General features: G+C 42.1%; 1 protein-coding gene across 1 annotated transcript; it reads right to left on the bottom strand.

The window, feature by feature from the left end:
* Nucleotides 1-1,612: 1,612 nt before the first annotated feature.
* LOC129113765 (GDNF family receptor alpha-4-like) lies at nucleotides 1,613-24,303 on the bottom strand. Its single transcript, XM_054626233.1, has 8 exons — nucleotides 24,245-24,303; nucleotides 10,787-11,053; nucleotides 10,613-10,705; nucleotides 10,136-10,505; nucleotides 9,051-9,160; nucleotides 5,340-5,474; nucleotides 3,915-4,051; nucleotides 1,613-1,888 (listed from the first exon to the last, which is right to left on the bottom strand). The coding sequence occupies exons 1-8, from the start codon at nucleotides 24,297-24,299 to the stop codon at nucleotides 1,688-1,690; spliced, it is 1,368 nt and encodes a 455-aa protein (XP_054482208.1). The 5' UTR covers nucleotides 24,300-24,303; the 3' UTR covers nucleotides 1,613-1,687.
* Nucleotides 24,304-25,683: the final 1,380 nt, after the last annotated feature.

Below are 25,683 nucleotides of genomic sequence, written 5' to 3'. Positions count from 1 at the left end.
CGGGCGTAACCACAACTTGAAGCACTCAGGCTTCAAGTTTACTGAACTAACGATTTTGTCCCACTATGACTCTGGCTGCAGAGCAGTGGCGATGCACTCCACTGTGTGATCATTTGTGCCCCTATCAATGTCAATCAATGGATGTATCAAACAGGCAATAAAAGGTGCTTTGATAATGTGTGAGTCACCGCAACCACAGCTTACAGCCATAAATGAGCACCCAAAATATTGTGCATTTTGGTGAAGCAGTTTGTGAGATTATCTATGGACAGACACATAGATGCACACACAACCCTCACTCATACACCCTCACACACAACGATCTCATGATGATTTAGTAGGTTGTGTCATCAGCAGCATCATGAGGCGATATAAGGAACTTTCCTTGCAGAGCTCAGACGGATTATTTCTTGAAACTCTCTACAAAAAACTTCACAATACTTTCTTTTACCTACATCCCTGCAGCTGCATAATTTCACAAGAAAATGAGCCATAAGAGAAAGAAAATCATTAACATCAGCAAAAGCTATTTCAGGCAGAGAGAATGGCTCAATGTGCTGCTCAATGATCGGAGCAGCCAGCAGGCTTTACAGCCTCCTGTGTCCATCCCCTTTCACCGCATCTCGCTCTCACAACATCTAAAGCACATGATGGGCGAGGAGCACTAAAACACGCTTCCTAAGGATGAGAAAAAAGCGCGAGGGTATGACAGCGGTAAATTGGCTATTTCCTCCCCTGAGCCTTACTCCAGACTTTCCCTGCATGCTGAGCAATTTGAATTGTGCTGTAATTGCTCATGTTGCTTTTCTCATGCTCGTCATTTCTACAATAGAATTTGATCTCATTACTTTTGCCCATGGTTGAATTCTCAGTCACTCACCCTGGCAGGAATAATACTAAGTGGCATGTTAACAAAAGAAGCAGAGCAGAACGACTGTTGCACTCTGCTTTTTTTTGGCGCACAAAGTGAGAAGGCGGCGTAAGATGTCTCATACATAATGTGACAACACATTTGGTTCGTGTCTCGTCTCTTTTTAGATGCAGCACTTTTCAAAAGTTTTCTTTCTTCTTCAATGGTACAAAGCAGTTTAAGTGTGGTGCAGTTTCTTATTAGCTCGTGGTAAAGTGGATTATCTCACTCAACCATAGTATGAAGCTGCGAGAGGAAGAGCCAAAGGGGGCCGACAGAGAAACGGATGTGACACGAGTCATGAAATAGAAATCAAAAGCCGTGCTCCAGCCTGGTTGCAGTGGAGTAGACTGGTTATGGTTTTTTTGGGAGTGTGTATAGTGGATGTGGCCTTGGGCGATGTGCTTCTTGTTAAAAGAGGGGATGTACTTTGAGTGTGAAGCAGGCTCTAGATAGAGTATTTGCCCAGACAGCATTTCTAAATTCACCCATGCACTCATATATCTGCTCACGTTGTTCCCTGCGTTTCATAGGAGAGGACTTAGGCAAAGACGTGGCAGATACTGCAGGACTGCTGATATCTTAACTCTTGGGGAGGCAGCGATATCAGAAACTGAATTATAACAGAAAGTCATGAAATGAAAAAAGAAAGAAAAAGAAATAGAAATAGAGCATTTCTTCCCTCACAAATGTCCTCTGTGGTTCATTCTGGAGTGCTATGATGGATTTGAAAGTGGTAGCGGGTGTAGAATATGAGCGGAGAATGAGATGGAGGCATTAGTAGCTCCAACAGTCCCAGTCCAGGATGAGCGTAGGCAGCAGCAGTAATGTTAACACCGGTACTGCTCGGCTAGCCGCTCCTCCTTTACTCCCCCTAGCCCCCGATTCAGTGTTAGAGTCCTTCTCAGAATACGGCGGGATGATGTTGAATTCCTCGTCTTCTTCCTCCTCCCGTTCCTCTTCCTCGCTGTCCTCCATCTGTAAAAGGGAGGGAAGAGGGATTCTTCCAATTAACAGAAGTGGTAGAGCGTGGAGGGAAGAGAAAGTCCACATCAATGCAGAATTTAAAACTACATAGCATAATAAAGTAAAGCTGCAGCTAAAACCCAGGACGCTATTATATTAAGAGTTTGAACAAGCAGACCAACCGACTAAAGAAACATATTCCACTTGTGTTACATTTTCACACTGTGTCCGAGAAATCCTGATTCAGCACTTTGATAACTAAGTTTGTTGTGAATTATGTTTTTCAGATGTTGCTTTTATTGTCTCTGCATTTTCTCGGTGTCAGATAATAGAATCATGTGTTAATTATTGATCACTGGTCTGTCCAAACCCACAGCATTATTCTAACGATGTTACCAGTGAAAACGAAACACTCACAACAGGCCTCCTGTTTCTAACAGTAAGAGATGCTAATATCAGCGCAAGTGCAGCAAGATGATGCCTTACTTACATTTCTTATATACAATCATTCAGTAAGCCTGATTTGGAGGCATCATATGTCATAGTGGATAAGAAAACAATAACCATCTATTGGCAGAAATCCCAGTTCTAGATCAACACCAAAGTCTATCTGATGATTACTTGGCTCAAAAACCAATCTGTCCACCAAAATAAGTGTCTGAGGCTTGGCTGCTGACAGAACACAATATAAAGACATTTCCAGTGAGCATCAAACAGGAGCAGCCTTTTGCCAGCTGATTTGGTGTAGTCCAAAATGATAAATTGTGGTTTGAAAAATGCAAATGCAATGCAGTGCTTTTCAAATGCAAAAATGATTAACATGAGAAACAGATTGAACACTTGTTTCAAGCTTATGGCCCTCCAAAACATGATATTATACCTACAGTCTGTTATTATACACATTATGAATATTAATGCAAAAACACCTTCTAGTTAATGAGATTTTGAAAAACACGTTTAAAGAAGCCTTTAATATAAAATTACTTCAATTTCTGTAAAACAATTCTGTTATTGTAGACTTTTCCCTCAGGAAACACTAACAGTAGCTGCTCTTTAACTTTCACACTAATGTAAACGTTTAAATTAATAATCGAAACAAGAGTTTATAGAGTTAAATTTTCTACTAGTGTTTCTTTCTTTTCTTGTCATTTGCACTTGGACTTAGGGATAGTATCACAATTCAGCAACCTCCCACCTTTGAAGGGTTTTATAGTACACATATTCTTCCTATAACTGCTTAAAAATAACGCTCAATACAGTGAGGCCTCCACCTAAACACAGCCAGAGAGGATGGTGTGGTGGTGTACTCGCTAAAAACAGACTGGGCCTTTTTTCTCTGATCTTTGCTTGAAATACATTTTTCAAGCTTCATTCCACTGGCATCAAAGCTTGAGGAGAACACTTGTTGTTTCTCCTTTCTGTTACTGTTGTAGCATAGCAATGCATTTATATAGTATATATTCTTAATTTCTAAAGTATTACAGTATTGGGCAATTAAGTTCGAGATTTTTCTCAAGTCAAATGTAATGCTTAATAAGGTCATTGAAAAAACGTATATGTTCAAGGTACATTCCCTTTGTTGCATTATCTCAACTTCAGTGTTAGATAAAAATAGTGAAACTCAAATGCATCACCTTTAAATAAACTGTATATGTGGATGTGTAATATGCAGCCTTACTAGTGTACTAGTGGCGGGGTGTCGGTGCTGTAAGGGATTGTGGTGACAGCAGAGGATGAAGAGGAAATACGGATTGAGGAGGATTAAAATGGTGAGAAAATGGAGAATATGCAGCAGATGGGTGCGCATTCATGAATATCAACAGTAAGGATGGAGTCTAATACTGCAAACACCTACAGCTAATCCTCAGCCACAATGGGGAGGGGGAAACGAGCGAGGAGGGAGCTGCTGGGCCCGACAGCCTCTGCTGATACTTAGGTGTTACCACCTGATACACAGTCAACTATTTCAATTCAGCTTGTAGCAAGTGTCTAACACAAGCATATGGTGAGACAGCAAAAGAAGGAAGAGAACGCTTACACTGTTGAATTCAGGGAGAGTGTTAACGCGGACGTGGACCCTCTCCTGGTAGACGCGTGGGGAGGGCTGAGAAACTGGCACAGGAGTGTTTTCCACAGGAGGAGGTGCAGAGATTCCCATGGAGCTGATGCCGTTGACTGAAACACAACCAGCAGGGGCCGTCTTTATTAGGTTCACATTGTTATTCCTCCTTGAGGCATCACCACCATTATTATCAGTGACTTTTTAAAGCTTATTGAGCCAAGAAATCAGTAAATACTGTGCATGATTGGTCAAAATACACTTGAATATATTGGTTAGAAAATGACTGAGTGTCATGTCTCTTGGGATGGCGGCTTTGGTGGTTTGGTTGGCCATCCACTTCGGTTCAGGCTGATTTATCTGAACAACTAATGGATGGATTGCCATTCATTTTGGTACATGCATAACCTTCCCCCACAGGATGAATTGTAATGACCCTGGTGATCCTCTGACTTTTCATCTATGTTAGCATTGTCATTATGAAAGTTGCTCACAACCAAGAAAAGCCACCGCAGGTTTCTGGAGCCTACAGAGCATGCATGCCACAGTCCTTCTGCAGCGGAGGCCGGGTTGAGAGCATGTCAGAACTTCAAGAATAACATAAATGGGATAAAATTATGTTATCATTCGGCTCTTCTAGACCTTCCAACTGTGAATGGACTCAATAAATCAAACTCTGATAATAACGTGAGTAATTTAGGTGGATTTACAGCCACTCCTTGGTCCAGACTTTCCTCTGACTCTTAGTCCTCACACACCAGTTCTTGTTACTGTGAGCATATTTTACAGTAACAGTTATTTTTAAACTCAAACAGTGCTTCTTGAGTAGGCTCTTATGATGCTCTTTCAACCCCTGCTGGTTTGGCAGCAATTCAATAAGAAGCCACTTTATGTTTGTTACATTTGGATAAAGGATTCATTGACTCCACAGAACTAGGAAATTGCATTCACATTTGGCAGCCGACCAGACAAAAGGGAGAATGTCTCTTGGCATTTACTTTTTTATAGGAAAAAATGATGGTTCAATGCTTTGCACCTCTCAATCATCAGTTATGACTGACCTCGTCTGAATGCTGCATTGATGTACATTATAAAATGCTCAATTTGAGAAGCATCTCAAGATTAATTTAGTTTGTGCATTTGACAGCAAAAAGGTAACATTTCCTCTGTCATTATCTTGACACAGAAATAACTGTCAGTTATTATAGATGAGTTCAGTTTGAAAACGTTTGACTTCAAATTACTGGATTAAGTTGTAAGAATAAGCAAATGTTCCTGCTTCTCTCAAAGATTGATTCTTTAAGTTAGAATATCTTTAAAAGTCTTTACTAGGTTTTAATGATAAAAACATAATTATTTTTACTGCTCCGGTAGCACATAATACATATTTTTTGCTTTACTCACGCAGACATGTATTGCTGCTGAACAAGTGCAGGATGCGCTGACAGCCCTGCCAGTCATTCCCGCTCCCGTCACATGTGCACCACTGAGACACTTCTGTGCTGCTGTTGCTCACATAGTTGGGAGTCATGATGGTGCCTGGTTGAAGAAGGAAGACAGTCATATTACAGGTGAAACTTTAAAAACTTTGTACATAATGTTTCCCTCGGGCAGAGGATTTTCATTTTCAGCACACACCTCCATGGAAGCTATGAGTCAGTCTAACAACAATATTAGTGCCCTGGGGATCCGATGTCACCAGTTTTCCAGCTCTTGATATTGATAATTGCAGGTACACAAAATTACTTTTTGATAAATAGTGAGAAACAGAAGGAAATAATATAACCTGGATCATTTTGTAGAGCTGCTGGAAATGCAATTTTTTAAACAAGTTTTTAAAAATGATGCTGACTGGATCACCAGAGCAGCGGCTTTTTACAGTTGACCATTTAAGAACCCCTGTAGAGTTATTTTGTGAAACATAAATTATCCATCCATCCATCCATCCATTTCCTTCCGCTTATCCGGGGCCGGGTCGCGGGGTCAGCAAGCTAAGGAGGGTCCTCCAGACGTCCTTCTCCCCAGCAACACTTTCCAGCTCCTCCTGGGGAACCCCGAGGCGTTCCCAGGCCAGACGAGATATATAATCTCTCCAGCGTGTTCTGGGTCTACCCCGGGGCCTCTTACCAGTTGGACGTGCCTGGAAAACCTCTAAAGGGAGGCGTCCAGGAGGCATCCTGATCAGATGCCCGAGCCACCTCAGCTGGCCCCTTTCGACGCGAAGGAGCAGCGGCTCTACTCCGAGCTCCCTCCGGATGTCTGAGCTCCTCACCCTATCTCTAAGGCTGAGCCCAGCCACCCTACGAAGGAAGCTCATTTCGGCCGCTTGTATTCGCGATCTCATTCTTTTAGTCACTACCCAAAGCTCATGACCATAGGTGAGGGTTGGAACGTAGATGGACTGGTAAATCGAGAGCTTTGCCTTACGGCTCAGCTCCTTCTTCACCAAAACGGTCCGGTACAACGCCCACATCACTTCTGACACTGCACCGAACTGCCTGTCCATCTCCCGCTCCATTTTACCCTCACTCGTGAATAAGATCCCGAGATACTTGAACTCCCTCGCTTGGGGCAGTGATTCACTCCCAACCCAGAGGGTGCAATCCACCGTTTTCCGGAAGAGAACCATGGCCTCAGACTTGGAGGTACTGACTCTCATCCCGACCGCTTCACACTCGGCTGTGAACCGCCCCAGTGCGTGCTGAAGGTCACGTTCTGAAGAAGCCAACAGAACCACATCATCTGCAAAAAGCAGGGATGTGATTCTGAGTCCCCAAACCGGAAACTCTTCTCCCCCGGCTGCGCCTTGAAATCCTGTCCATGAAAATCACAAACAGGATTGGTGACAATGGGCAGCCCTGGCGGAGGCCAACACGCACTGGGAACAAGCTCGACTTTGTGCCGAGTATCCGGACACAGCTCTCACTTTGGTCATACAAGGACCGAATGGCTCGTAGTCACGAACCAGGTACCCCATATTCCCGCAGTACCCCCACAGGACTCCCCGAGGGACACGGTCGAAGGCCTTCTCCAAGTCCACAAAACACATGTAGACTGGATGAGCAAACTCCCATGCACCCTCCAACAGACCTGCAAGGGTAAAGAGTTGGTCCGCTGTTCCACATCCAGGACGGAATCCGCATTGCTCCTCCTGAATCCGAGGTTCGACAATCGGACGGAGCCTCCTTTCCAGCACCCTGGAGTAAACTTTCCCGGGGAGGCTGAGCAGTGTGATACACCTATAATTGGAGCGCACTCTCCAGTCCCCCTTTTTGAAAATGGGAACCACCACCCCGGTCTGCCACTCCACAGGCACTGTACCCGACTTCCACGCGACAGTGAAGAGACGTGTCAACCAAGACAGCCCAACAATGTCCAGAGCCTTTAGCATCTCCGGTCAAATCTCATCCACTCCTGGCGCTTTGCCGCTGAAGAGCTTTTTAACTACCTCAACGACCTCCGCCAGGCATATGGACGAGTCTTCCCCTGAGTCTTCAGACTCTGCCTCTTCCACAGAGGACGTGTTGGTCGGGTTCAGGAGTTCCTCAAAGTGTTCTTTCCACCGCTCGACAATATCCCCAGTCCGGGTCTGCAGTTCTCCACCCCTGCTGAGCACAGCCTGAGAAAAGCCCTGTTTCCCCTTTCTGAGTCGTCTCACGGTTTGCCAGAACTTCCTTGAGGCCATTCGAAAGTCCTTCTCCATGGCCTCGCCGAACTCCTCCCACACCCGGGTTTTGCCTCAGCAACCGCCGCAGCTGCAGCCCTTCTGGCCAACCAGTACCTGCCTGCTGATTCAGGAGACCCCTGGGCCAACCAAGCCCGAAAGGCCTCCTTCTTCAGCTTGACGGCCTCCTTTACCGCTGGTGTCCACCAGCGGGTTCTCGGATTGCCGCCACGACAGGCACCGATCGCCTTCCGACCACAACTCCTAGCAGCAGCTTCCACAGTGGAGGATTTGAACATGGCCCACTCGGATTCCATGTCCCCAGCCTCCCCCGGGATGCACAAGAAATTATTCCGGAGTTGGGAGTTGAAGACCTTGCGGACAGGATCCTCAGCCAGATGTTCCCAGTTCACCCTCACTACACGTTTGGGTTTACCGGGTCTGTCCGGCAGCCTCCCCCGCCACCTGATCCAACTCACCACCAGGTGGTGATCAGTTGACAGCTCTGCTCCTCTCTTCACCCGAGTGTCCAAGACATACGGCCGCAGGTCTGATGACACAACTACAAAGTCGATCATAGACCTTTGGCCTAAGGTGTTCTGGTACCAAGTACACTTGTGAACCTCCCTATGCTCAAACATGGTGTTTGTTATGGACAGTCCATGACTAGCACAGAAGTCCAACAACAAAGCACCACTCGGGTTCAGATCGGGCAGGCCGTTCCTCCCAATCACACCCCTCCAGGTTTCTCCATCGTTACCCACGTGAGCGTTGAAGTCTCCCAGAAGAACTATGGAGTCCCCAGTCGGCGCCCTTTCCAGAACACCACCCAAGGACTCCAAGAAGGCCGCGTACTCCGAACTGCCGTTTGGTGCATAGGCACAAATGACAGTCAGAGACTTTCCCCCTGCGATTCCCAGTCGCAGAGAGGCGACCCTCTCGTTCTCCGGGGAGAACTCCAGAACAGCGGTGCTCAGCCGGGGGCTTGTGAGTATCCCCACACCCGCCCGGCGCCTCTCACCCTGGGCAACTCCGGAAAAGGAAAAAGTCCAGCCCCTCTCCAGGAGTTTGGTTCCAGAACCGGTGCTATGCGTGGAGGTGAGCCCAACTATATCTAGTTGGTAGCGCTCCACCTCCCGCACCAGCTCTGGTTCCTTCCCTGCCAGAGAGGTGACATTCCACGTCCCTAGAGCTAGTCTGTGATGCAGGGGGTCAGCATGCCCAGGTTCCCGCCCCAGCCTGCCGCCCAGCTCACATTGCACCCGACCCCAATGCCTATCCCTGCGGGTGGTGGGCCCACAGGGTGGAAACATAAATTAATATAATATAAACCAAATATCACTGTTAGACACCTACTCACGATTTCCAATAACAAGTTATTTAAGCAGCTTTAGGTCTATTTTTTTTGAGCTAATCCCTCTTTCAGCCGGTTTTTTTCCCCTCCATCTCACCTATGAGTCCAGCGTAGGCCTTCAGGCACATGGCTCTGCTGTCTCGCATACAGCCAGAGGCAGACAGAGGGGAGGGCTGGCATTGGTGTTGGAAATCAGCGAACCGGGATCTGAAACACGTACACACAAATACAACACAAACCCACACACACACGCACAGAAGAGAAAACAGTTATTCATCAGTCAGCACAGAGAAACAGAGTGTGTATTCGCAAGTGTTTTGACAATTTCATTTTGGGATTCAGAGTCAAGCTAAGAAAAACACAAACAGCAACACGATGTAAGAGTGCAAAACACAAAATAGAGAAATAGATAGTTGCGTACTTGTGTTGTTTCAGTAAAACCTTTTGTACTAAACTCGAAGAATGTGACGAATTTTCAATGTGTTACTGTTGCATTGTGGTCAAATTTGATTATTTATTTGTTATCCACTGTGCAATATAAATAGTCTGTGCACTCCAATTTGCAATATTAACAATCTTTCTCTCCGGTTATATCATATTTTAGTTATTGTTGTTGTTTTATTATTTTTACTTATCTATTGTACTATTACTGTGCGATTACTTATTTATTGTACTTGCTTTGATCTTGTTTTTTCTACTTATGTCTCTTATCTGTTTGTTTGCACTATTCACTCTGCTGCTGTAATCCTGCAAATTTCCCAGTTGTTGGACTACTAAAGGATTATCTTTACTAATCTTATGTTATCTTATGATCCTCAAAAAATCTTTTTCGAAAAAGGTGCCAAGAAAATAGGGGGTGTCTAATAACCAACGTTAATATGGTAATTATGAGCATGTTAAAAGGTTAAGTCAATCTGATATGCACAACCCGCTAACACTGTTTAAGAACCTCCGGGCAAGGTGCCCTTTGCAAGAGCACACAAGGGCCTAATGAAATGAATGGGGAGCCCACAGAGACCCAGAATTTGGTGTGACACCCATTTGTGGTATATTTTCTAATCCTTTTATTTTGGTGCTTTGTAGTACAAAATATGCATTTCTTCTGTTCCGTTTGGTTTCACGCTAAAACCTTACTATGGACACTTAATGTAATGCATTGTTAAACCCAAACAACTGTCTTACCTACACAGCTCGTCTCTGGAGCAGTAGTTCTGCAGACTGAGGCAGTTTGGCTTGCCCACTCTCTCCTCCCCTCTCCCGTTCTCCTCATAGGAACATGACGGGACGATGGTTTTCCTCCGGCGCTCCCCACACAGAGTGTCAGAGCAGGGGCAGAAGAGCAGAGCAAAGCTGTACTCCTCTGGCACGCGCTCCAGGAAGCGCCGCAGGGCTTTGTGGCATTTCTGGCGGTTACAAGCGTTGTCAGACACCGTGGATCGCTTGGTGCAGGCTACAACGTATTCTGACCGCAGGGAGCCACATTTCTCATACAAGCCACAGTCCTGCGCTGCCTTCAGACACTGGTTTTGGCCGTCCACAGAAAGAGAGGAAGCTGGAGGTCATCAGGAGGAAAACAGTGGAATACATATCAGGAAATAAAAATGTTGACCTACAGCAATTTGGGTGTCACTATTTAATAATTTGTGATAACAGCAGTACCTGACATGATGGAGGCCATACGAGACATCTCAATATTCCTCACCAGATTTAACTCCAGCTCTTCATATGGAGATACTTCATACTCATCATATGCTGAAACAACAGTGAAAAGTATTTTCACATGGATTATGCAGCAGAGAATTCAAGCATGCAGATGCCAAAGCTTAAACCCACCTGCAAACCTCACAGTCCAGTAGACCCTGAGGCAGTGCTCCTCTCTGCGAGAGCCACGCTGGCATTTGCAGACTTGAAGGGGGCGGTAATGCTGCAAGGAGCTCTGGGCCTCCAGGCACTCCAGGCGGGCATCTGAGCCGAGGGGGGACACGGCCTCCTCAGCCGCACAGTACTCCAGCAGCCGATAGAGCACCATGCAGGACTGCTCCTGGATGCAGCCCTGCTCTGCCACCAGACAGTCTAAGGATGCAGATACTGGCACACTACCTGGAGGAGAGGTGGATATTGTCAGTGCTGGACCCCCAAACATTACCACCAATATGTGCTCTGCTGTATTGTGCAAAGCGGCTGGGTTTATAGTCACATTATCCAGCATTAGTCCTTACGCTAAATAGGCTGTAATTAAGAAAACAGAGTGAGGTGAGTGCACTCCATAGACTCTTTACTGCACTTCAGCTTACTATAATATCCAACGGAGAGGATTAAATTGAAAGCACATAAGTATAATAGAGTAGCAACGTGGGCGAAACCTCAATGTTTCTCATAGAAGAACAGGAGTCTCTTGGATATTTTTAACAGTATAGGGTTATGTTATGGTTGTAATTATGTCATAATTGTTTCTTCATCATCTCATTGGGACTCCTAGTTGAATTCTCTTCTAATGTTTTTATGTTCAGTCATTTGTTTTATATTCATGCACCATGTTTTTTTCAGCACAGTGTCTTAATGTTAGTACTAATGAGTTTTTGAAATTCTCCAAATGCGTGTCTCCTCACATTGTGGTGCTGTGTGGTAGCCTCTTCTATCTTAACACATGCCACCATGCTCCTGGATCATTGAGCTCAACACATGCTATCAGAAATTTTGAGATAATATAGGTGGTCTATGGTGCTCTCCTGTCAAGTTTCAAACCTGCCCTCCCTATCCTCCTCCTGCATTGCCACCTCATAAAACCCTTTAAACTCTTGATGGTGGTACAATGGAACAAATGAGCTAAGATGAGGAATTTGGCTATATTTGCAATTTATATAGTTTGCTCTGTTCAAGTGCATCTTAAAAAGCGGGCATCAAAAACTTGAGGGTGAGCTGCCAAACAGAACTACATTTGAAAGCTAATTTAAAATAACCAAACAACCCAACGGGGATGCTAGAAATAATGGATTTCACAAGTCTTGGATGCTTCTTGGATCTACCTTTAGGTGCTTCAACCAGCAACAAGGGGACATTTCCAAAATAGTCACTTTCATATGACACTAGCCATGTTTCCACCAAGAAGTTCCTGATAATTTTAGTCCTGGGACTACTTTTCAAGGAACTATAATGTTAGTCCAGCCCATTGTTGTCTGCATTTCCAGTGTGCCTTCCCAAGCCACCAAAAAGAAAAGAAGAAATATAACTGCATAATATTTACTGATGCACGAGCACTTGATCTTTATTATTTGTGCTTTAGAATGTATCCGCTGTGAAACAATCAAAACTAACTTTAATTAAAGCAACAGCAAACGCCTAACTTTACTTTTAATGATATCAAACTAAGACAAATGCTGTCGCCTCGTTCTTAAATGTACCTAAATCTGTACTGGAGTACTTGACTGTGCTTGGGCATTTTACATGTGACATATTTAGTATCTTCAGAGCTTGTAATGGATTTATTGTAAAAGAGCACTGCTGTTATTATTGTAAAAGGACACATGAACAGCTGGGGACCAGACCCTTTGCAGCAGGGTGCCACTTCACTTGGAACAAGCTTTTCGCCAGTGTGAGACACTCTCTCCAGCACAGTTCATCTTTTTCCCCTAAAAACTGATACTTTTGCCTTAAATTTTTCTTGCAACAGAGACGCCATCTGGATATCACATTAAGTCAGTGACTTAACTCAAATGTCCACTATGCAGATGTTTCCCCCCTGAAGTTCCCTCAGAAAATAATCGCACCATAGAATATGCTGATTGAAAATAATGCAGAATTCAATGAGCAGTATATGTATTTAAAAGTATCCATAGCTTTAAGTTACAGAAGGGCCGTTAAGTACAAATGTGTTGCATATCACCAACCACATTTACTCTAAAATATGTCATTCAGTAGATTAACAACCATGTTAGTCCACAGTGATTAAACATTAAGAGGGTTGTGATTGGCAGTATTCTGTCTAGAAAGACTGAAAGTGAAAAATTACAAAATCATTTCATAACACTGATTGTTGCTGCATGAGAAACACAATGCAGGAAGGCCAGAGGCAGCCCGAGGGAGGCGAGAGGAAAAAAGAAAGCCCTCTTCATAAAAAGGCATTCTGATGGAGCATTTTAGGAAATTAATTTTTTATATGTGACATAATTGTCCCTGCAAATTACACTTTCTACACAGCGTTTCTAGAAAAGGAAAATAGCTTGCATAGGCAATTTTTTAGCTTTATCTTTCTAAATTGCCATATCCTGTCTCTTCTGCACAAAAGAAGACATTAGAGAATATGTTGTCCAACTAGAAATAAATGGAGGTATGTTTGAACTTTGTAAACAAATATCTGCACCTATTTTATTCTCACATGGACAAATGCTTCCGCACATTAACATATACATCACACACAAACTCACAGAAGCATTGTGTTAGATCGGTCACACACTTCGATTAAACTCCTGCTGACTGGCGGCACAAAGCGCGGCTGCAATCGAATTCTGCTGCTGCATGTTTTGCAATCTCAGACGCCACATGAGGTCCATGTCTCACTTTGGCATGGGACATATCATAAACAGAGGCTACGCTTCATCGCCGCTGCAGGAAACCTGCCAAGGCTACTGCAGTGACTCCACAGGGAGAGGTGGGGGAAAAACCACTAGAAACAAACAGGGCACTGAGTCATATTCACAGTCACAGATCCCCAAGGTATGTAAAGGTGATGATTACCCGCCTACCTATGTCTTATGTATCATTAGACATAGGTAGGCAGGTCATTGATAAATATAGTAAAATATCAACGTCTGTGATGTTTAGCTTAATTTAAACAAGCTTCATGCATTTGGTTTGGGCAGTAAATGGCTTATTCATTATTCTTTCTCAGTGTTTGATCCCTCTGGCTTACCGTTGATAAAGAGAGACTATCAGCAATTTCAGTATCTGGGAGCTTGTCTTTGTAACACACGCACACAAACGCATGCACACACACACACACACACACACACACACACACACACACACACACACACACACACACACACACACACACACACACACACACACACACACACACAACACACACACACACACACACACACACACACAACACAGATAACAAAAACCTTTATAGAGTACAGAGCAGCTCTGTTAAATCTTGTCAGGTCAGAAGAACTTTAATAACTTGAACATTATTTAATGTCATGATGATTAAGTGGCAGAGTGCTCACAATATGCTGTTAGAGATGCAACATATTTCCTAATGTAAAGGTCTGGGTTAAGGGAATTGTTGGTCCGAGCTAGACTGTGTGTTTTAAGAAAAAACGAAAAGGAGACAGAAGCGAGACGAATTACTGTGACGTGTACGCCATAGCACACCCTATTGATTTCTCACTGGGGTGATTAATAGAATTTGTGAGGCAAAGCTGATGAAGGTTAACGCCATAAACGACAAACCACACACACCGACGTTCACAGGGAGTGAACTGATTGGACGAAATTTCTCTTCCATGCTTTCGCACATGATAGGTAGCAGAGCATCCACATTGTTGGGTAATTTTACTTAAGGGGAGACTGTGATGGGAGACTTTAATGATAAATGTTTTCACGGGAATCGTGACAGAAGAGACATCTTGGAATGAAGTCGTAGGCTCAAAGGGGGAAACAGCAGCAAAGCGACAAAACGGAGAAAAAGATATACATTACTGCCGCCACTTGTTACTACTTACATTCATTCATCTGCCCTGCAATGAAAACCGGTGGGATTCCTGAACGGACTGCATAAAAACTATGTTTACTGATGTTTCACATAAAGGTGTTAGGGGGAATATGGTGACAATCAGTAGCTACAGTTTAGTACTTGTGAATGTTTAATTCAAAATACAGCTGAAGTGATAAGTCACAAAATTGATAAAACAGAAAATGAATCAGCATCTTTTTGATGAAAAATAAGAAAATATTTAATAGTTCAACCTTATTTTAACTGATTTTTTATAGAAAGAATGACAAACTGAATTTATTTGAACCTTATTCGGTTCATCAGTGGCAGATTATTTTGATGATGCAATTTCATGAACATGAGATACAGCGATTGCATACCGGAACAGACCTAAAACCAGCGTATTTGAGCTTTAATATATATAACCTTATCCTGGTTGGTGTACATGCAAGTAAATATCTATGACTATCTCCAATATACTGCAGTTAACAGAGTGCTAATGTGAACGCTAACTGACCTTACAAGACTACTCTGGAAAGCATTGGATTAAACAAATGGGAACGGGACAATAGAGCACATGTAAGAGGCAGGACAATAGAGCACATGTTTGTAGGTCAAAAGAATGATTTTCTTGGCAAAATGCCTTTTTTTATATTGATTTAACCTACTACATTCAATAAAAATATATTTATTAATAATTGGAGAGAGCAGATGGCAAATGAAAGAGGGCTCTTTTTAAATATTTGCAACAGCAACAAGAAGATTAGGCCCGAGTCAAAAAATAAACAAAACACAAAAGTCAAAAAGTGATTGACCCCATTTCATTCCAAAAATGTAAATGTATTCATTACTCACAGAAAAGTTTGATTAAAAACACTGCACCATCTTGTGCCATTAGCGTTTAGAGGATTTCTGCACTGATTCAGTGTTTGTAAAGACATTTCAGGTTCCTGGTTTTGATTGAATCATAATGTGTATTGGAACACGCTGGTCGGCGTGGACGGAGGGGTTTCCTCAGGAAACACAGCTGTGCAGATTAAAGCTCATGTGGGCCCTTATTGACAGTCGCTTCTGTTGAGCTCTAGATTTGACACTTTCCACCAATCGGCTCATCGTCTCCTAACATTAAACTTTCTATTAATATCAAACATATGCTTAACAGTTGCACATATTCTCTTTGTTATGGAAAAATTAGCAGGCAGTGCCCTAGGCAATCTTGGTTGAGCAGCTCTTTTTAAAGAAACAGGAGTTCTGTTTAATTTATAAATACGAACATAGTCAATAACACTGAGTTCCCTCATCTATACATGCTGGATCAAGGCAAATTACATTCTCATCAGAACTGTTCTTTATTGTAGATCTGTTCGGTATTTTGACTGAACCTTTAACTTTCATCCCTATTTCAGCATACCTAGGATTAACAAGGGAGGAGCCCTTGTTCATTTCATTTTTGCAACTTTCCTTCCTCTTCAACCTCGCAATGGTGCTGAACCTCATTTCATTATTCTCTGCCAGCAATTTTACCCCAAATCATCCACTCTCTCCACACTTCATGTGTCTATTCCACATCGTTCCACTATCGGCTACACATTATTGCCACATTGATGGCAGCTATAACATGTCACGCCTAAGTGAAGAGCACACAGACTGAAGATACATCTTCTGTAAAAAGTCTATTTCAAAGAACAACTTCACACCCTGTCTTCTCATAAAGCTGCGATATCGTTAATGGTGCAACACCAGCTGAGAAAGATGTCTAGCTGCCTTCCATCCAAAAGGTTGTAGATGCAACAGTGACTCACACATCCTAATGCCAAACATGTTTTGCATGTGAAGCCAAATAACGTCTGTTTTTGCTCCTCAATTTGTGCAGGCTAATGTAATTTATCTTAATGATTCATTTACCATTTAATTTAAGTTCTTTTTACTCATTTACGCTGCTCATAGAGCTCCCCCTGCTCACGCGCTGGGAACTTTTTCCGTTATGTCTGACTCAATATAAGCCCAGACTTTTTCCGAGTAAGAGGATTTACTTTCAAACCTGCTTGTCTGAATTTTGAGAAAATATCGGTATGGTTTTGAAAATAAATCACAAAGATCCATCCCGTACAGATGAGGTAATTGAGACAAATGACACATTGGTCCAGTAGAGACCTCTCAAAGCAAAATCCATTAGTCTTTGAAAAGTTGGTGGTAGTTTTTCAGACCCATGGGCATCACTTCATATTGGTAGAGGCTAGGGTCAGTTTTGGTTTGTTTTGCTCCTGATAGTCAGACACTTATTGACCGGTAACTAAAGAAAATAAAGCCCAAATGACAGCATACAAGAGGCGCTTTCCTTTTACTCCGGCACTCCATTGACTCAATGACCTTTGGAGAAACATTTCTAAGCACTACATCCATTTAATGTTTTTGGTTGTTAATGCATTACCTTTGATATTATTTCCTTTGCATAAGTTTATTTTTCAGCAGATATTCGCTCTAAAAAGTTTCATCAGTGGTCTTTATAAAGGCTAACAAAATCTGTATGTGCCATGTTTCTTTTTCCCCATGACCACTGGCTTGTACCGTCTTCCATCAGATTTATGCTCTTCCACCTTACAGTGGATTTCTGCTACCATAGAAATGGTAATGGTAGAAGGACTTATATAGCGCTTTTCTAGCCTTCAGACAACTCAAGGCGCTTTAACACTACACCAGTCACCCATTCATACACTGATACCAGGGGCTAACATGCAAGGTGCCACCTGCACATTGGGACTCTAACTAACAATTCATAACCATTCATTCACCTACGGCAAAGCCTACGGGAGCAATTTGGGGTTTAGTGTCTTGCACAAGGACACATTGAGTCGCCCCAGAAAGAGCTGTATGAAAGGCTCTTGTTTTGAGATGGGAGAGTCACAGCTAGTTGCAATTTTGTGTGTGACCGGGTCTGTCCTGTGAGTGCTGACTGAAATCATATCGTGATTGAATCATATATTGGGATATTGTGATACACAATTAAGTTGTCTAAATTTCAAGTACAAATAATAAGCAAATACTAACTCAAATTTCTCAGAAAAGATTTTAGCAACCACTTGCCAGCCCAAAATCAATTATTTTGTACAGTTTGCGACAACTTGAAGAGCATGTGACATTGGCTTGTGGGCAATTTTAATTGACTGAGATTAAGCAAACTGTCCAGAGGATTACATGTGACACCAGTGAGAGGAACCAATTTAAAAAAATAATAATTAAATTTGGCTTTTTGTGGGGAGCAATTGTAGTCATTGTATAATGCTCACTTGTAACAGAAATGTCTACTCCAGTGTCAACAAAGCATGCACAACAGTGTCCTGAATCTTAAAGGAAACATGTCTTTTTGACACATCCACCATAAACCGTCTCTGGTAAAGTAAGTGGCCGAAAGCAGAGTGGTTTTTTTTGGTACAACTTCCCTTACTTCCAAGGTGCTTGAAAAGTCTGAAGAGGACAAAACTCAAGAGACACTTGTAGTTTAACAGATTCTATATATTATATCCTCAGTCATCATAATCAAAGTGCGAGGGGTGTCTGTCCTCTTGGAGGTAAGAAGAGCGGCCCTGATGTGTGTAGTCCGGCTGTGGCCACATGCATAGAGCTCAGATATCCACAACGAGTGTGGGAATCCGGCCTGTCATACTGCTTTCTTCCATGCCTTGAAGGTGTTTCTAAAGTTGTTTTCTGTCAGAGCAATAGAAAAAGCTGCGGCCTCGTCCACTGTTAGGAGAAGGGCTTTTACTGACGATAATTGTAGTCTGATGAGCCACGTTTTGTGTCCTGCCGCTGCACCTGTAGCTGTAACTACTCAACCATTTTTTTAAAGTGTGTTTTTAAAGTTTCCTGTGTTCTCTGCATTTTCCGGAGATCATCTGAGGTGGCAAGTGGACACAGTGGAGAAGTGGAGGATGCAGGAAGGTGGGAGGGTGCCAAGGGAGGGACAGCAGGAGAGACAGGCGCCTGAGAGAAACACAGCTGCAAATACATGGCTCAATTCCAGCAAGGAAGCATTTAAATTTGTCTCCATCTTTAGAATTTTGTCCACATGTAGGAAAAGCTTACACCACCAGTCTGCAAATATCAGCAGCAAACACAGGGAGGGCCTCGCCAGGCAGGCAAAGGTGTGAGTTGACATAACTTTAAATTATAAACGGATAAGCGTTCTGCCCAAAATACGCTTTCAGTTTCTCTTTAACTGTTGTTTGGTCAGATTTTGTTGTGTTAGATAGGTTATCCCAGTAACTAAAATCAGCAGCACCTAGGGGTGAGTGTGGCAGTTTAGCCAAACTGTCTTCATCATAATTAGAAGTAACCTCTATATACACCTCAAAAACATCTGTGCTTGGCCTGTTGCAATAATTACTTAAATTGTACAATGTATGGACACGAGCTCATTCATATTTGCATTATCGATTTATTATTCACAGCTCCAATATGGGATCATTTTGGGTTTAAGTGGATTGAGAGAGGAGTGTTGTTTGGATAATCAATGCTGACTTAAAGGTAATGTGCTGTTACTTTGCACTTTTTGTTAACAAAAGGTTCTAACCATTGAGAAACTGATTTGCAGGATATTGCCTGTTAAGAGTTTGTTTTATGTATTGCTGGGGTTGGGTGGTTTTAGGATATTTGTATCTATTTTTGTCTGTGTCTGAGAGACTGATCAGAGCTTTTTGGCCTCAATGTTGTTGATAATCTTCAATGTCTTTAGCCAATATCTTTAGCAATATTTAGGGGGTTGTGAGATTCTAAGTAAAAGTGATAAATGATTTGTTACTCACAAGGTTCTTAGCTGCTAATCTGCCATTTGCACACAATTGATATTTTTCTCAATGCCTCGGTGAATTGAAGTGAGATTTGGTCTAATCTGACTCGGATCAATTATGCTGTCAAATTGTATTTCAATAGCCCTCATTTTGTTTTTATTGTAAAGGGTTTTTATGTTTATGAAATGTTGAATAACACTCACTTGATTCAAGTTTGGGTGCTTCGTGGAGTATGTCTGAATATTATTATGAATTAAAAGTGAATTGCTGTTTGAAAGGGTGTTTAATATGCCATTGTTTTTATGATTATATTAAACTGGGAATATTGTTTATCGCAATTATTTCACACTTATATCATCCGACAATATATCATCCAACAAAAGTTCTTATCGTGACAGGCCTACTAGTCACCATTAGTCTTTAGACATTAGACTTTGGCATTACATGGGTAACATTAACGTCAGAGCCAGGAGAAAAGGGCAGTTCTTTAGAAAGTTATGGAGACTGGCCATGGCCAAATTTGAAACTCTCTAAAGATTTACATTTAAAGTTTCAAATGGTCTTCTGAAACTTAACGTAACTGTCTTAACTTTGGTGAGCTAGGAAAGTTCACTTTGAGATAACGTTAGTAACCATAGTAAAGTCACATTCGACTCCAGCTTGAAAGTCCACGGAGAGCAGAAAAATTAATTATTCTCACTTTGTCAGTCTCTGTTACTCATATGCTGTTCTTCATTCTTATCTCGGTGATTAAATGTTTCAGCCTATTACTATTACGAAGGCCCCATTATTGCCACACCCATCTACGCACCTGTTCCCAATTCTCTCATCTGCTCTACCTGGACTTTGCCACCCACATCCTCACCTGCATCACCCGATCACCTTCCTACTTATGAATAAATCTAGATCCATAATTGCCAGCACAGATCCTTTGTTCCTTTGTGAGTTCCTCATTGTTACAATGTGGTATTCTGTTGCCCGTTACCTGCCGGCTGAACCTACAGCTTCATCTAAAACTCTGTAACAAGAAATCACTGAATTCCTCCTAGACTGGCTGAATTTGGGTCCAGTCCCTGATTCACTACTCACCGACTGTGACTCATTATTATGGCATACAGCTGAGATAGGGACAGTTCAATCAAATAGGAATAATTCTGAAAACATAACACACAGGTTTTTAGTTAGAGCAGAGTAGGTTGCAATAAACGAAAGCTGCAAAAAAAATGAAAATGAATAAATTAGGCCTGTTCAGCATAATTTCGGTTTTCTGTCAGCATGGGGTCCAAGCATCCAAAGGCGACAACTCCACTAGTGCGTACTTTGTGTTACGTTCTGAATGAACTGTGTGGACCAGTGTGTCCAGTACACGGACGAAGCCTCGTTTAATGAGCTGAGCAGCTGGATTGTGCAGCCACATCACGCAGGCAACATCCCTCCTCTGTACTCCAGGTAAAATACTTGCATCAGTCAGTCAGGGTGTGTGAATATTTCAGACTTCTGCCTCTCGCTACCTGGTACAGATATACATTGCTATGCGCCAAAAAAAAAAGAATCTTGGTCAGAGAGTGACACGCATATATCGACCAGTGGGCTGTGGGTTTTTGTTGGTGCCATCCAGTGTGTGCATGTGACAATCAAAAAGCAGAGCACATACAAAGGATGTAGGTATAGCCGGCAGTGAAACATGAATTATACAAATTAACATTAATGAATGTGAGAGTTGAGTAGAAATCAGGTGTCACTCAGAAAAAAACACATTTTGATGTTTAAGTTATCCCTAATTTTAATTATTCTTGAAAGTAAAACATCAACTATGTGAAATAATTACATAATGAGAAAGGGTATTTTATGTTTTTTATCTATCCAATGGGCACGTAGCCAATTTAATCTTTGTGTGCTGTCGTCCTAAACGAAACTGAATTACAGGAACAGACTGCATAAAGACAATGCCTCAGCAGAATGAGGGGGAAAAAAAGAAGAGTCTACGCAACAGTGGGAAAGACAAAGAAGCCAAGGTTTGGATAAACCTGTGTGCATGAGGCACTCAACCTCCTACACAGTGTGTACATCAAATAGTCAAACCCTGAACAGAGAGGCAGCTCGAGCATGTGGATATTAGTCCACCTAAGACTTGTGTAACTTTACACAGCCAGAAAATGAGCTCTAATAAATATATGACAACCATGTTACGGCTCAATCGCGTCCACCAAATGAAGTACAAAAATAGCAGCACTCAATCATCAGCTGCAGTCTGCACTGGGACTCAAGCAATAATCCACAGGGGCCTGGCAGCAAAGGGTCAAAGTCGGGTTTAATGTCATTCAACAATAGCCTGCTTTCCATTGATTTATCTGACAAAGGGTATGGCCTCATTCAGAGTGATCTCATGCATTATTTGTCAGATGCCTTGCCATTCCGATGTTATTAATTTGGAAAAAGACACGCATGATTGCAACAACGCATGCAAACAATTAACAGAGAGAGAGAGAGTCACTTGAGCATTAGGTGAAATCAGTGACACATAACGGAGAAAACAACAGTTCATAAATTATAAAAATCTGTTTTCTGCACACTGGATCCATCTTGTGTTTTCTGAGTTGCAAAGTATGAAAATCATGAAGCAGATGTTGGACTCTGTTTTTGTTCACAAAGGAGCTAGAAAGTCGGTAATCTCTACAAGCAGGTGCAATTCCTCTCTCTCATTTTGGATGTTTCAGTCTTGTGAAGACACTTTAATGATAGCGTTGGTAAGCCCTGAACTCTGCGGAGCATCAGTAGTGACAGACATTTTGGGAAGGCTGTTGTCTATCTACCTCTAAAATTCCCACTGCCATTGCTTAGGTTGGACAAGGCCAGATATATTACAAAGTAAAAATAGCAATATATGAAATGGAATACAGTTCAGAGGGGCTATTTATACAATACCCACCTAGACAGGGACAGCCCATTAGACTGTCTAAAACTGCCATGTAAAAACAGAGCAGCTCTACAACAGATTTGTAAAGTCTCTGGAGTTTTGTCCTGATTTCACAATTTTTAATAATGACAATTCATAAAATTGAAATCCAATACTTTGTGTTGCAATCACGTATAATGATTCAAATCAAAATCATGGCAGTATGTCTAATTTGTATCTGTAATGACTCCGATCGCAATTAAATAGCGCTTGAAAATAACAGTTTTTCTTGGTGTGATTCCACCTAAGTGCCTGGCAGGTGGGTTAGGCACATTGGATGATAAACAGGGTGCCTGAGAGGTTTGACATTCAAAAGATAGCATTCATCATTTTACGATACTAATCTCTAATGGGCACATCGGAAATTTCCTGGATGCAGTGGAGCCTGAACCTCCTGTACATTACATTACATTGCAGTCATTTAGCAGACGCTTTTATCCAAAGCGACTTACAATCAGTAGTATATTACATATCATTCACCCTGATGAAAGGGCTACCATGCAAGGTACTACTGAAATAATCTTAACAACATTATTTGTATTGTATATTGCAGTTATGATCAAACAGGGGAGCTGCGTTTAATTAGTTACCAATGGATCAGGATATATGAATTATAGAAAGCCACATTCAAATAATGAAAATAAACTTCTGCTCCTGCTTGAGCACTGAAAACACTTATGATCCAAAATGACACAAATCAATATAAATAACCACAGATCAACAAGCTTTATGCTCCTCTGGGAGATGTCTTATCCAGCCACAGTCACGTTATTGACTTTAATGATTAAAACTCATTCTGCAGGAGCTTGTGCGTGTGTGGTAGTAGAGGAATCCAAATGCAGCTGCTGAAATGTCAAACATCATCATTTGATCACCACCAAAGACAAAGATTTATAAAACAGTGACACCTGAAACTGATCCATTACCATGCTGCCATTTCGTTATGATTTTTTTCCTTCCACATTTAAACCTTCATCCTATCAACTTCTAATGCACAACTTCTAATGTAAAATGTCAATGATTTACATATGTGGCAGATGAAATGCTTTAATGTAAAAGAAGACATCATTTAGTTTAACAATTCATGTGTGATATTTCTATGACCCGAGACAGTCTAATCAATATTTGTGAAGATGAACGGCTCTTTTTGGAAGAAGTCCAAGTCAGAAATAACAGACCTGAACCCATGATGTCATCCAGATGTGAGAGTTTGAGGCTGTTGCTACAATGAAACAGATTTTATGGATCTCTTAAGGTTTTGTGAGGGGCTTCTCAAAAGTTCCACTCAAACCTTGAATAGTAAATCTTATATGTCGCATGCTTTAACTCACAGTCTTTCTCTACTCTCTCCCTTTTTTCTCTTTCAATGAGCCAGCTGCCCTTTGTCAGATTCAATGAGCTAAACTATGCAAATATTAACAAAAAATATATATATAAAAAAAATGTACAAAAGTTACCATTTCATGATTAAGTTGCTATAAATGTGTGGAGAATCTGAATAATAAGGAACACATTATAATAAGCAATATAAACTGAAATCCGTTTTTTTTTTTTTCTCATGTGCATCTGTGCTGGAGGCTTGTTCCCAATCTGTAGCTGAAGCCTAATTGCTGCTAAATTCATCAGGCATTTGCCTGGAGGAAAAAGGGGAATTCATGCGTGCATTAGTGCTCAAGTTCTGGATACTGGAAGACAAGACAAAGGGAATGAATGTACACTCCAGATGTAACAGACTATGGATGCTATCATCTCAAAAGAGGCTGATATAATATTCTACATCTAAAACAGAGATAACCAGCTGGTAGAAATGAGAGCTGTGATCTGCTCACCACAGGAGAAGACGTTGAGCAGAAGTCCAAAGATCATCATCCTGTCCGGTGACATTGGAGAGTTGGGGACTGGAGGAAACTCGCACCCGACTCGCTGCAGCTCAGTGACCCGTCTCGTGCCACATCCAGCCTCCTCCTCTGCTGCTGCTGCGCGGATTGAGGCAGATCGGACGGGCTCAAAGCACAAAGTTGCCTAAACTGAACCGATTCAAGTTATCGCGATTGTTGTTGTTATCCCATTTATTTATTTATTTCGGAATCCCAGTTATAATGCTATTGATCTTTAGACGACGCAGATAAAGAAAAAGAAAAAAACATTCATCCCCAAAAAGTTCATCTGCATCTGATCACCAGTCAGTTCCAGTCCCGACTCCCAAGCGCGAGTTGTGTGTCGCATTTGGACTTGCGCGCGTGTGGTTGCATCGCAGCTCCACAGTTGTCCACAGACAGAGTTGGGATTAGTGCGCTTGGACTGCATGGCGCATCTCTGCTAACTGCGCCATGTGATTGGTCGCCGAAAGGTCTGAATGTGCCCATGAGGTGTGAGAATGCTTCCTGTGGGAGAACAGCTGGTCTGTTTCAGCCATTAGTTCAGGCATCAGCATGATGGACAACAGAAGGTAAACACCATACACTGCATTGAAAAGTCAATTGTGTTTGGGGGGGGGGTTACATAACAGAATTATCACTCACTAAGCCTGATGATAAACCAAATTGGGTTTTTTTGTGTGTGTGTGTGTGTGTGTGTGTGTGTGTGTGTGTGTGTGTGTGTGTGTGTGTGTGTGTGTGTTGTTTTAATGGTTTAAAAGGCTGACTGTGTTTCAGGCAGATAACCATTGAATGGACAGTAGGCTAATGGCGTTATCTATCACACTTATATTATTATCATATAGAAAAATATATATTTGTTACCCATACAGAGCTACATTTTGAGCTGAAGAAGAGCAACACTGTCTTCTGACTTGGACCATGTTTCTGGTTTATTGATTTGTTTTTTTTACCCCACATATGCCTTTAGAGGTGAGCTTGCATGTAAAATGAAATATGTTTCCCCCACTGCTTTGAGACCAGTTTGCAGCCCAAGAGCCTTTTTACATTTATATCAGCTTACAGCAGGACTGGGACTGTGAAATCTTTACTTGTTCCACTGCTGCAGCTGACCCGTGGGTGGAACGGGCCGGTCCAGACCGGATGACATGAAGTGAGAAACACCGAAAATTGGGGAACTAACCTGTGACAGTGAGGGATACTTTATTTTGTTTATCCAAACAAACAGGTTGATTGTGCAGTTCGTGCACAAGCTTATACTCTTTATAATCTCCAAGGATGTTAATAGCTAAACTAAATAAATTTGCGAGTTTGATCACATAGCAGCTGCCATATTTGCTCGCGCCCTTTGAAGATTTTGGAAAAGATTGATATAGAATTCAGAGCAGAAA

The sequence above is a fragment of the Anoplopoma fimbria genome, chromosome 24 (genome assembly GCF_027596085.1).
Source record: "Anoplopoma fimbria isolate UVic2021 breed Golden Eagle Sablefish chromosome 24, Afim_UVic_2022, whole genome shotgun sequence".
Lineage (NCBI taxonomy): Eukaryota > Metazoa > Chordata > Actinopteri > Perciformes > Anoplopomatidae > Anoplopoma > Anoplopoma fimbria.
The sequence above is the reverse complement of the archived record's forward strand: the minus strand, read 5'-3'. Positions and strand labels throughout refer to the sequence as shown.